At 40.3% G+C, this 14,218-nt stretch overlaps 1 protein-coding gene across 1 annotated transcript in view; it reads right to left on the reverse strand.

Moving 5' to 3' along the window:
• Positions 1-14,218, reverse strand: part of LOC308122805 (CUB and sushi domain-containing protein 3-like) — a gene marked incomplete at both ends in the record, with an annotated part of 358,715 nt that overhangs the window by 105,708 nt on the left and 238,789 nt on the right. The window contains 2 exons of the mRNA XM_080484894.1: positions 621-724; positions 11,704-11,825. Coding sequence (XP_080341020.1) covers positions 621-724; positions 11,704-11,825 — 226 coding nt within the window. The remainder of the gene's footprint in view (positions 1-620; positions 725-11,703; positions 11,826-14,218) is intronic.

Below are 14,218 nucleotides of genomic sequence, written 5' to 3' on the forward strand. Positions count from 1 at the left end.
TGTGGATTTTAGTTGCTTGTGTGTGAATTTTGTGAAATCTTCAGTTTTTCGTTTCTGTTTTCATCTGCTTCATCTATAAAGATGGCTTTATATACAGTTTTAGTGTCTGAAACATGGACTCTTTTCTGATACGAAATAACCCCTTAACACGAAGTTCAACGGGAAGAAAAAAGAAACCAGGCGCTTTCACTTTGATTGTTTTGACTTTGAATGAGATATGGTAACTGTGTTGCGAAATGTTTGGGGAAACAGATGTTAGCTCTGCTGCATATGTACACAGCTGGTTATTATGGGGATACGTACCTTGTTGCACAATCTGTTAAATATCAGAGGAACCTATTTGCCTCTGGGAACTTTCTGTATAAGCTGCAACTGTATACACTACATGAAATGATAACCACCAGCAGCTGTGTTGGCATTAGCAGAGTGACATCAAGTCCAGATTTCTCTACCTCCGATTCACAGGAGATTGACGTAAGTCATGTTTTTACAACAATGAATGATTAGTTTGCTCAGTGAATAGTCTCTGTCATAACACACTTGGAGGATATGATGGGGAAAATGTGCAAGACAAGATCAAATAATAGAAAGTTAGATATAAAGAACAGTGTTATACTTACACCTGGAGTATCGTCGTGGGATCCCCCACCTCGCCTCCGTCCCCTATTGTTAGAGTGTCATAGGCAATCTCCAGGTCAAACTCCTCAAAGTTGATCTGGATCACCTACAGTTGGCACACACCCACAAAAACACAAACATGTCAATAATAATACACATCAACTCATTAAAGACCACAGGTGACAATTATTCTGTGGTGAACCACTGTAATTTCAAATATCTAATGAAATAATACAAAAATGGATGAGAAAATGAATGGAGTCATGGAGCTGATTTGATTTAATTGCAAAGTGTTTCTTGGACTTATTTTGAGTTCCACTTTCAAAACCAAAGTTCTACCATCTCTCAGGACAAGCAAAAGCAACAAGCCAAAATGAAAGAAAGAGCCAAGTCTGGTTCACTGTAGTTCATTTAAGTTTAAACACTGTGGGAGCAGGCAGCCATCATACAACTCAGAAAAGACGGATATTGTGTTTCCTAGAGACACACATACTTCAGTGCAAAATGTACAAATCAATAGCAGAACAACAGCGAAGGACAATGTGGTGGAATCAGGAACAAAAGCAACTATATCCACTGGGAATTAGTCCCACATAAACCTTAAAGACCATGGGACAAACATTTACGATAAAGTTTATACAGTTTACGATACAACAACGGACATAAACAGAGTATTTCTGTCTGTCTGTTAACCTGGACTCCATGATAGTAGCATCACGCGATGACAGGTTCATGTTGTGCCGTTCTGGTGCAAAATGATTTGATAGCTTCTCAAAAAAAATGATGTTAACATGTTGAAAGACAAACCAGAGACACTGGCGAGGAAGTTCAAGCTGAGCCATGAATGCAGCCATACAAATGGAAAATGACACCCAGGATTACTCTGGAGTGGCAGCAAAAAAAAGAAGAAGCTTGAAGACAAAGAGGCATGAGTCATCATAACCATCCTCCTAAACATGAACAGTGTATCTGAGAAATACTGAGGAATGATTCCTCGAAGCCTTGTTCAGCTAAATTGTGACAAACTGGTACAAGGCTACCTGAAATGCTTCACTCAAGGCAAACACTTTATACCCAATGATTCCAAATAATATCAGCAAAGTTTAATAAACTTCTGACCTTCAGAGAAAGTTCGGCATCGGCTTTGCTACTATTCTGACGTTACAGAAAAAATATCGGATCAGTGTACATTCATCTGTCTACATATGTGAACGTCTTGATGACAAGTCATCATTGTTGGTCACTGAACAAGGCCTTAAAGTCAAATAATTGTGTCAGAAAGTTCATTGGGTATAACACTTCTGCTGAATCAAAAGTATTCCAATATGGTGACCTTGGGCCGAAGCAGCCAAAATACACCCTCTCCCATGTAAACCTGTGACTTTACCTGCTTGAATTCATATTGCCCTCCTTTCATGCTTCTCTTCAGCCTACCACATTTGCCATTACCGTTTTCTTAAGGTCTCACTTGTGATCATTTCAAAGATATTTTTCTCTTTCGTGGTGTTAGGTTTGGCCTGTGTAGAATCATTAATGCATCACACAATGCGGCGCGAGTTCTTTCAGGGTTACGAGGTGAGGGGAGAAGAGACGGGGAACACCTCTGCTATGCACCCAAAGCTGACAGGAACAACACCACGCTCAAACCCTGATGGGGAATTATTAAACCCACACTTTCTGTTTCAACTAAGACCAGAGAGAAACACATTTGGCAGAGGACAAGAGAGAATGAGAGAAGGGGTGATCGAGAGAAGGCTGAAGATGAAGGCGGAGAGGATTGAGGAAGTCAAAGGAAGAAAGGAATAGGAAGTAATATGGAGCACATTTTTGATGGTAGCAAACCACAAGTGTTGAAATATTCCAAACTCGAATTCTGACTTCACTCTCAGGGGAAGAGGGAAAAGCTCCTTTTTGCTTTTCCACAGAAAACTTCAGATTTTCAGATTTGATATTCTGCTTGAGGTCTGAGTCTCATGTACTGTATGTTAATGTGATGACAGTGACCATTTGTCCTTTACTTACTGTTTATGTGTTTCTATTGCCATATATTCAAGCTTTTAATTTGAATCAGACCTCTTAAATACTGCATTTCTCCTTCACTACCTGCAACTGCATGAAACCACTGCTGTGGATGTTCAAGAATAAACAACAAAATGTTGATTGACTGAAGCGCTGAAGAAAGACGTAAAGGCTGAAAATACTGAGCACACTAAAAGGTAACAATGCCTTTTGACTCACCTGTTTCTTTCCTTCAACCTTATTTTACTTAATGGAGTGAAGTTTTACTTCATCAGCACCCAGATGCTCAATCACTCTCGATTTGTCAAATAAGAAAGCAGATTAAACTTTAGTCTGGTATTACATCTTCATGAGAAATATCAGTAGAAATAACAACAGCAGAAACAAAATGAAGTGACCTCGACAACATCGGCTGCGCCATTACCTGATTTGACCGATAAGGAATTAAATGAGGGGTGCTACAAAGATGAAGCAGCAACGTGCCCACAGCTCACAGTGCTGACTCAGTCTTATTGGCACGCGAGGCAGCAGATTGGATTAAAGCATTACCTACAAACCTGTTAAACTCTCTCTGGAAACACACTCACTCACACAGGCAGGCATGGCTTTCTGGAGATTAATGTATCTATTTCTGTGATCACAGAGTCACCACATTCACAGACACTTATCACCATGTTCCAGTGAACTCAAAGCTGGCTGTCAGTACAACTGCAAATCTGAGGGTAAACGACACACCTGAGCGGAAGGACATTTTTCACACGTTTCATTAAAAGGCAAGGCCAGATCTAGAGTTTACACATCTAATCACCACAATTGCCATATTAAAAAAACACCTTGTTGCATGTTGCATGTGCTTATTGCAGAAGGGTGCCAGTGATCAGGTCAGCGCGGGGAAATGTTAGCATTTCTGATCCTTCCTGCAGCTTCATGTTAAACTGAATGTTTCTTTCTTTAATAGGTTATCGGCTAACTGCCTAAAATAAAGCCTGTGGTTACCACACGCTCAATGATTTGTTTATAATGTATTGTACCATGCTAAATGGAACCAGGGAATGGTTCGCAATTACCACTTCACTGTTTTCACATTAGTGCACTTGCTAACCAACCAAACTAAAACTTTACAACTTGGAGATATTAGTATTCTTGAGACAACTTATGAGGTGAGGCTGTTACACCAAAATCAGAGTTGGTAAGAGAGATAATCCAGCATCCTTGGTGTAGTTACCGTGAAAGTCCTGGAAATGCTGGTCAACTATGAAATTATGTTGTCTAACAAAACTTTTAAGTATGACAAAGCTTTGTTTGCCACTGATTTTAATTCAGCAAAACTGCGAAAAGAAAATTTTTTTTTCTATTGGATTGTCTCAGGGGAAGAAGATGAATGCAACTTTAACTGACTTAGTTTCCAATGCTACACCGTCACTGCAATCTCTTTTAACTAGCTCACTTCCTTTTGGTGCAGGGAAGTATAAAGCATGCACTCCACAGGGATGATGATTAACTTTTCTGTTTGGCAGTTATTAGTGCAATTTAGTCACAGAAACTTGGACTGCAACTGAACTTACAACTAGGCTTTTGTACTCATAAAACATATGATTAATTTTTAAAAAGCTCTAAAAGAAAGTTAAGCAGACTTATAAATCATGGTGGTTGCGCAACTGCAACACCTCCCTAAAGGTACATATCGAGTCACAACAATAAAAAAGACGTTGGCCTTGTCCCGCTGTCAATCATCTTCATGTCTGAGGAAAACACTTTGGCCTTTCTAAATGCTCATAGACTATCATTCATACATACAGTGGGGAGTTCGCGCATCATGAGAACTGATACTGAGCAACAAAGGCAGCGATAAAATCCTGAAAATATGACAGTACTTGTTTATCTGTGGGACCATGAATCCCAAAGACGTTGTAGATATTAGAGATGCTCGAACAGTTTTAGCCTGGGAAAGGTCTGGCAACTATACACTACAACTTATGAAAAAATAAACACCAAACATATTTCTCTTTGGAGATATTGTATTCTCAAGGAAGATGATCAGGGACAAGATGTGCAAAAGAGTGTAAAGTGTGCCATGGCAAACTCAAACTTACTTAAGAGAAGCACCTCAAAGTCAAGCGTTGTGATCTGGGTACAGAATTCAAGGATTTCTCACTTGTTTACTTGTCAAAATGTCTCTGTCCTCAAATATTTTCTACCTTGCTTGTCAGAGAGCTCAATAAACAGTTTCCACAGAGTAGCGACACTTCATAGGATGTGCTGCTTGTGAGCATCGATGGAAATAGATATGTATGAATAGGGGAATGATTTAGTTCCAGCAGTCGAAAAACATACATGTGATGATAAATAATGACTGCAAATTCATTGCAGGTGTAAAGGTGTGGCTGGACGGGTTGCCTGCCTTTCTCCATTAGTTCAATGATGAACTGTCTTTGGTTTATCTTGCCTCAACAACTTCAATGTGAGCATGCGCTCAATAAAGTGGATGATTAGAAATATATCGTAAATAATCTCGATCTTAGAAGCAGTGTTTTTGATATAGCCGCATTTCTTGATGATCGAAACAGGGTTTTATTGTGAATGAAGGACATAAGTTCCAAAATGACAAAAAAAATAAAAAAAGTGTGCAATAAAGGCTGCAATAAATCACCTGAATGAATAAAATAACAGATAGGAATGTTTAACAAAGTAGTGTATGATGTCAAAAATAATCCTCATTAGTCTACAGGTAACATAAATCTCCCAGCTTTCTTTGGTCCTGGTTGAGCCGTGCACCGTACAATGACTGAGGAGTGCCTGTGTATTATGGAAAAGCTGCTCTAGCTCCATCCTTGTATCCGTCTTCTACCGAACACACTGATGCCACATCAGCACTGTTCACACAGCATTAAACTCAGCTTGCTTCGGACTAAACTACACTAAACCTGCGCATGTCTGTATGTGTCTCCATGAATGTCGTATTGAAGTCAATTTAGACTGGAAACTCCTCATTGACACTGTGTGCGTGTGTGTGTGTGTGTGTGTGTGTGTGTGTGTGTGTGTGTGTCCTCTTTCACTTCAGTGTACTCAGAGTGTGTGCATGATAGATGGAACTGAACCTTCTACATATTTCTCCTCTCTAACCCTAATTGGTTGATGTTCATGCAAACATCCATCTCTCTCTCTCTCTTTCTCTCTCTCTCGATCTCTCTCTCCCTCCCGCTTTTTAACTACCTCCGCTGCCCCTCTTTATCTTTCTCGCTCTCGCTGTCACCCTCTCCCTGTCTGTGTTTCTAATTGGCTGCTGCATTCCTTCTTTCCATTCATCTATGGCTCCTAGCCAATGAGGCGACAGAATTGGATTTCTGCTTGATAAAGCACTTCCTTTGGTTGTTGTGGAGACAATGAGGTGAGAGAAGCTCCTCCCCACCCATACAGTAATAGGATCTAGGAATACCTTGAAGATGCAGTTACTTTTGCAATATCTGAAAACCCCTGGTGAGCCAGGTCACAGCCACATGTAAAGCAGATGGGGCTGTCAGGACTGGATAATAATAGATTGTTCTGTGAGCCATATGACACACGCTCCCTTTGACCAGAGTTCTCCAACCTGTGGATTTAGAGCAACCCCTCTGTTTTGCCCAACTTTCACAACAAACAGTATTGTTGCACAGCTTATTTCTTTTTTCAAATGGAACAGGAGACAAACGTGACACTTATCTAAACTGTCAAACTCAAGGTAAATATGTATCACAACTCATTATGTGACGTACCCGTCAAATGGACATAAACTATCGATAAACTCAAGGATGAGTTGGCTAAAGGTTGCAAAGCTTTGGACTAAACTGTGCAAATTGGTCAATTTCAAGAAATACAAAAACAAAACTGGACTTTAAGTGAGACTGACACCCCAAACCACTTGCCACTTTGTATTTCGCTCATCGCTATTATTTAATCCAACTACATTGACAAGGTGCCTCCATACCAGAAATCAACTTCTAACAGGATCTGGTGGGAAAGGCTGAGCTTGCCCTGCTGTTGCTATGCAACTACAGTAGTATAGAAAGCATCTGAATCATGGAGCTCTTCTGCTAAATGCTTAACATTTCTTACAGTGAGCCCTAAAAAGTGCTATGCTGTTCATCCTGTCAGAAAGATGCAGAAGCATGCCATTTTAATGACAGAAAGCAAGAGGAAGCTACTGCAGGGATTTGTTTGGGGCCTGGTGGCTTAAGTGTGTATGTCTGATTTCTTTAAGCCTAAGGGGCATTACTGGATTCAGTGCCTGGAGAGCAGTGCAAGGGAAGTCTTCCCCCCAAAAAATGCCTCTACACATCCTTTCTTGGGTTTGTGGTAGGGGTGCTAACTACATAGTCAGCATGTCCCCACTTCTTCTTTCATTCACACTTTAGGAATTGAATTGAACATGCAAATGTGAATGGGGTGACTGAAAGCCAGTATAATTATATTAAAAAATAAATAAATAAATAAAAAATGTATAACTTGCATCATCAGGCTTTGTGTCCAGCTCACCATGAACTAAAAGGAATCCGGACACATAAATGAAGCTGCTCAAAAATAGTTTCCTTTCTAATGCGTCATAAACAGATCATATAACAAACAAGGTGCTTTCACTTGCTCATTTTACAGAGGATGAGACACATGCAGATAAAATGATGGTGAAAATAAAGAAGAGAAGAGAAGAGAAGAGAAGAGAAGAGAAGAGAAGAGAAGAGAAGAGAAGAGAAGAGAAGAGAAGTAATGACCATCCTGTCCTACCATTCCCAAGGTTAAATGAGCACATGAGAGAATGTATTGGCTGTAAAGGCTCAATCTGCCAAAACTAAATGAAGCAATAACATCAGAGAGCTACAGAAACCCATTAACACTTGAAAAAGACGAAGCAGGGGGATGGATAGATGGACGGATGGAGCTTACAAAAACTGGAGAAAGAATAAGATGGACTGAGCTACAGAAACCTTGTGTCACTTTGCGCTTGGAGTGTGGGTGGGAAGCAGTGAGACATGTGTGAGCACGGGTGTAATGGAGGGATAGATACGAGTGAAACAGTGAAAAACAGATTTTTCCCCTCAAGTGTCCTCCTCCCTCCCTGTACTCTCTCTTTCTCCATTGTAATTTGATAGTTTCAGCCTGAGCTCTTTAATGAAGAATCTGGGTAATTCTGAGGACAGAGCCTCTGGGAGTAAAGAGGGAGTAAGACGAGGATGGAGGGGAAGTGTGAAAAAAAAATGAAAAAAAAACCAACTAGGATGAGATGGGGAGAATAAAAGAGACAGAGAAGAGGATGACATGGGTAGGGGGACTTGCGCAAGTCAGAAAAAAAAAGATGTTCAGATCAATGTGGTGGAGTCAGGTGGAGTTTTCACTTGTCCTGACTGTGTTCTGTTATTTGCATAATCACGCTCCTCCTAGATGATGGATTCCCTTACTCGGGGGTAGTATCGTCGCCCCCAGCAGAGATCAACCGACCACTCCCCCTGTCTGCTGAGTTGCCCTCCATATGCTCATCACACTGCTAATTGCAAGTAGCTTTTAACTGCGAGCGCGTCAGCATGTCAAAGGTTCCGTTCCAGTCTGTTTCCTACTTGTCTTTGCTTTTACCACCTGCACGACATCGGCTTTTTTTTTTTTTTTTTTTTTTTTTTTAATCGAGACGATTAGCTTTTAATTCACAGGGTGTATCTCTCCACCTCCAATCTGCAATTTCCCCTTGTCACTAAACATCTGAACCATGGCAGACTTGGACATCCCAAACCAAGCTTACAGAGACTGAAATGTGCTCAACACTGTTGTAAGCACAACTTTAACTGCAGCCTTAAGTGAGTGCAGTAATAGATCAATACGTTATATTGGAAACAATGGTTTGTTTTGTTCCTTCATAATGTGTGCTTGATTGACAGGACAGTGGTGTGACACATAGGAAAGCAATTCACAGTTTTCTTCCTGAGTGTATTGATAGAGATCCCACCCTATCATCTTGAATTACAATTTTTCTTAAGTAACTTTTAAATGCACACAGCTCTTCTCAAAATAATTTCAAGACCTCCTAAAACTTAGTGTGTACTGTTAAATTGTAATGGAGGTCACTAAGTAGTATGCCTAACAATTTCTAGATGTTTTCACACAGCCAAATGCTGATGAATTTAACTTTTTTTTTTTTTAATAAGCACATTTATGATCATTATTTATATTGTGCCTTGTCGTTGAGGTTTTCCAGTCATGAAACAAAATACTCAGTTATATGTAAAACTAAATGTAGGGTGAAAGGATTTGTTACTCTTATTTTCCTCAGCGATTTTTATCCATCTGGATTGCAACATTGCAAAGGAGCTATCCGTCTTACTCATTGTGTGTCAGGACACGACTGATAAATGTGACAACAAACATTAAGTTTCAACACATCCTTATGCTGGAAGATGTTTCTTTTAAATTCATACTGATCTTTACAACAACATATAACCCATGTGCCATAAGGAGGTAATTAAGTGAGATAAGTTCATTGGGGGAAACGGTGACAGCTGCACATGAGATAAGCATGTTTATGGTCATCAGTTTTCAAAAGCTGACTATGTCGTTGGATTTAGGTAACCATATTATTGATAAGGTTGAGGAAATGATCCTAGTTTATCTTAAAGCAATTAGGTCTGTGCCTTCCAGTTAATTAGTGGAAAATGAATGCTTAGTTTTATCTTCTCCGTTTGCTTCGGATGAAAGTTTTGTTTATAATCTATCCAAACACCCCTTTACCTTCCTTTGATTCCCTCGCTTCTTTCAACTGACAATCCATATCATTCACGTCACCCTTTGTTTGTGTGTGTGTGTGTGTGTGTGTGTGCATATAAACACATAGACAGATATGTATACAGATGTTACTGTTTGGAACAAAACCAGTCTAAACTACTGCTTGTGTCAATTTGAATGATCAAAAAATTCCTTTATGAAGACTACAAAATATGTATTATTATTATTATTCTCTAAAGTAACATAGATGCAACAACTTAAATTATTTCTGAATCAGACGCTCACTGAATGAAGCCACCACATTCTACATATTTATGGTTTTCTCGCATTTATCTCTTAATTTTATCTGTAAAACATTTTTCTCTAAAGTTTTTGTGTTTATTAGGTAAAAGATCATATTTATGACGAACATGAATTAGGTGAATCAAATCTCAGCACACAGACTCTGTGCTAGTGTTTAATCTCTTTAATCTCCCTCGTGTCAGCTGCGAAACAAATTTATAGACCTGTAAAAATATCCAGTTTGAGCAACTGCCATGAACTACAAAATACGTGTAGCATGTGGTACCGTGAGATTGGTGACACGGCCGTGAATCAGGAGGAAGCCTGACACAAGGTGTATGATGCAGAAAATAAATAAATAAATAAATATACAGTGTATATATATGTATATAAATATATTTTTAGCATGCAGAATGCAGTGTGTGGCATAGTTACAGTGTATGATATGATAGTTTCTATAAACAAAAGAGGAATGTAAAACGGGTTCATATTTGAGGCAAAATTTATAATCACACTTTTTTTTTTTTTTTAATAGATATCACACTTGTACACACAAACACACCAAAGTGTTGCAGAAGAGCATCGGCACCGCCTGGTTCACAGTCACATACACATCGTAGTCTTCAACAGAGAATGTATTGCTCCAGGCCATAAACCAGAGGCCTTGGGCAGTGACAGGGAGCATGGTGGGTGAGAGCAGAGCAGAGCAGAGGAGAGAGAGAGAGAGAGAGAGGTTTCCAGCAAAGCGACCAAGTGTGTGTGTGTGTATGCAATGTGTGTTTGATCACACATGTATGTCAAAGTGTGCCACGGTGTGCACAGATGTGTATGTGTGTCTGTATCATGCTGACGCAGGTGTTGCCATTGACGACGGAGCGGTCACCACAGAGACCCGGAGTTGAATAAGGATGTTTCAGAATACCAATCAGATTTCTCAGGGGACAAAAAAAGACCAATGGCAGATATCCATCTAACCTCCAACCTGTCATCTGGCCTTTGGTGGGATTAGGCAATCACACAGAATTAGATACTGATATGCTTTGACGAGCATATCATTCTCAATACCTCCCACATCAATTATTATCACGCAGTCTTAATAATGCAAAAATGCTGTTAAACTAACTTTGTAAATGCCTGTAAGAATTGCTGTGGTATATCAATTAAAATTGCATTGAATGCATGAAAGTCAAATAGAGCAAAGCCTTCAAGCTCCTTGAGGAAGATAACTGGGGCTTTGCTGCAGCTCTATGACAGGGTGCAGCCTAGTCACTGCAACATACTGCATATCCAACATGCCCTTAACAGTAAGACAGAATTTAAGCTGACACACACACTCCCCACTCTTACTCTGTCAAGGCTGCTGGAGCATGTTTAACTTTTTATAAGCCCTACTTCCACTCCACCTATATAACTTGTAGGCTTTAAGTTCTCCTGTTGATCTGAGTCATTATCTTTACCCTGGAGCTTTCTCTTCATGCAGATTGAATATAAGGGGACTCAACCCACACATTAAGGCAAATGCACATTAATGAATGCACATTTCATCTTCATTTTCATCACTTAACGTACACAACACAGTCAGTCTAATCGTGTTTTATGTATGCCGCTGTCAGTTACATCTACATGCAGAAATGATATTGATTTCCATTGTTAGTGAATGCACATTTCATCATAGACACACATACTCATGTACAGTTCCATGGATCTAACTCTAGAAAGCACAATCTACAACGAGGAGTGCTTATTTTAATAACACAGATGCACAGATATGTTTGGGTCCCACCAGTGAGGTTTCCTCTAATGTAACCCACTTTCAAGTATTTGCTTTAGAACTGAAGTTGATAATTGCTCTACCCTGGGACTTGGATATGTTTTAACGCAGTGAAGAGGCCAAATAGTCAAGCTCTGCTTTGTTTCACGATGAATTAGACCAATGTGTGTTAATTAACATCATTTTATACTGGAAAGTTTGTGTGACAAAGAGAAAGGAGAGAGCGAGAGCAAGAGAGAGAGAGAGAGAGAGAGAAACAAGAGGCACTTTACCTTGTTGGGATTTGATGCAGTAATTATCCACACACACTGTGCATTGCTCTCATACTGAATGGGGAAGTTAGGCGATGTGAAGGTTCCAGACGGCCCCTGAAGATTACTGCCACAAGTCTTTACTGTGGGTAGAAAGAAAAAAAATGACATGGTCACAGTTATTAGTAGCCTTAGTAGTCGGACAACAGTGGTACACCGCTGTGTCATGGCGCGACACCAGAGTGACAATTTCTAATTTTCTAATTGAACCATTTAGGTGATGCTTCACTCGGGATCCTACAGCGGATGTATAGCAACTTTGTGTCACGCTCGTAGTTCAGTTAAGAACAATTAAAAGTGACACTAATACGGTGCTGAGAGCTATAAAAAAAAAAAAAAATTGTAATCAAGAGAAGAGAAGAGAAGAGAAGAGAAGAGAAGAGAAGAGAAGAGAAGAAAAGAGAAGAGAAGAGAAGAGAAGAGAAGAGAAGAGAAGAGAAGAGAAGAGAACTCATCTCAAGTGCCGACAAGAACAGAAAGAGGTGCAGAAGGTCACATGGATGTTATTGATACTGTCAGCAACATCTCCCTGGATAACAGTACTTAATTGGAAGCTATTGGGTGTGAAATACCACAGGATTAGCTAGAGTTGTGGTTATTGACTGATGGAGACATTCACCAGCAATTTGCTCTCAACTTCTACTGAAAGTCAATGGCAAACTCCTACTGTACACCAGTCGTATTCACTATCACTCCTAAAAGAGTCAGACAAATCGTCAGTTAAGGTATGAAGGAATGACAGCAGCTGTAACGAGCCTGAGAATCAAAGGTTTATTTGGTTGCCCGGTGGTGTGCAAACACAGGACTTGGTGGTTTAAGCAGATGTAGACAGCCCTCAAGCTGAAAAGTGTTTCAGAGACAAAAACACTAACACCGGGGCTGTACTCAGTGGGGTGTTGAAAATGACACATGCTAGGTGTTCGATAAACCAACTAAGCCTTTATTAGGCTTTGTGTTCTGTCTGGGTGTGATAGAAAACCCGCCTGTCTGTCCTTGGGTCGTCCTGTTAGAGTTGGGAGGTAATTTTCTGGTTGGTTTGAAGCAGCGTTTGTTCCTTAATTAGTTTGTTCAGTGGCAGGCCGTAAGAATACGTACGATTAACAGTCATATGCGCACACACGCACACACATTCACAAACGCAGACCTGGAAAACAAATGGCATCAGCGGGAATGTTTATATTGTCACAACTGAGGAACGGAAAGGCAGCAAACGTGCACTTTAAATTGCACATATGTTGGCTCTTTGTGCAGGCTGGAGAAATTAAAGCTTTGCAAGATAGTACAGCTAATCACAGTATATCCACACAGAGGACGCGACTGTGATTTATGCATTCTTTCTGATAACATGCACTTACTCAGCCTGCTGTGACTTCGTAGTCAGTATGAAGGAAAGGGACAAATAAAAGAATCATTCTACACTGTTTGTGTACGTGTGTTTGTGTTTAATGGAGTGTATCCATGAGGTGCAGTAAGAGAGAGTCAGAACAAGTACAAGACCCCTCTGAGACAACCGTATATTGTTCTTGTCCGTGTGAGTTTCCCCTTCTCTCTCTCTCTCTCTCTCTCTCTCTCTCTGCCTGGGATCCTCTTGACTGTTCAGAGTTGATCCTTATTTCTCTGATTCTTCCTGCATCTTCCATTGACCTTCTCTTGTGTTCGGCTCACTGCAATTTATAAACCGATACCAGAGATAAACTGTTTGTGCACACGCCGAAAGTGAGGAATGACTTATCTGCATGTGTCAGAGGGGACGTGTTTTGTGTGTGTGTGTGTGTGTGTGTGTGTGTGTGTGTGTGTGTGCCTGTGCATGCGTTGACAGCTCAATCAGCGTGTCCTGAACGAATGGCCAGCCCACCGCTGTGCCAGCAGCAGAATGGGCACGATGTTGCGATAGTGTGGGGAGAGTTATCACCAGTATTACCAGAGGAGCTAACATCCCATAATTCATATTAAACGCCATCAGTCTCTCAGCCCACATCTGTCCATCTCTTGGTCTGTCTTCCCCCTGAACTTCATATTCTCACATTTTGGTCCCTCTACGAGCCAGAGTCTGGAGTTCATGATTTACAATACACGCTCAGTTTCTCCTCACATGCCTTTTCTCGCCATCTTTCCTGCAGGTGCTTCGTGTGTCAAGTATCAGACAAACTGAATTTACCTAAAAGCTAATATTCCATGTTTATCTGCTGTTGAACATGTCAAGCACAAATCTTCGAATTTTAAATATCTACATGTTCAGGTGGAAATATCTTACCTGTCAAGCTTTCTGACAACCTCGTTAGGAGATGCTTGCCTATTTACACGACCAGCTGTTTATGGAGGAAATTATCCTTCATTTCGAGATGTGCTCATGGCCACCTGGCAAATTTAAATCCAATAATCTTTTTAACTCCTTAAACTCTAGTTCCTACCAATCTAAATGCGCTGGGAAATGGGGCGCTTTAGCCGCTAAACGCTTGTCAATCTCCACCAAATT

The sequence above is a fragment of the Lipophrys pholis genome (genome assembly GCF_963383615.2).
Source record: "Lipophrys pholis genome assembly, chromosome: 17".
In the NCBI taxonomy this organism is placed as follows: domain Eukaryota; kingdom Metazoa; phylum Chordata; class Actinopteri; order Blenniiformes; family Blenniidae; genus Lipophrys; species Lipophrys pholis.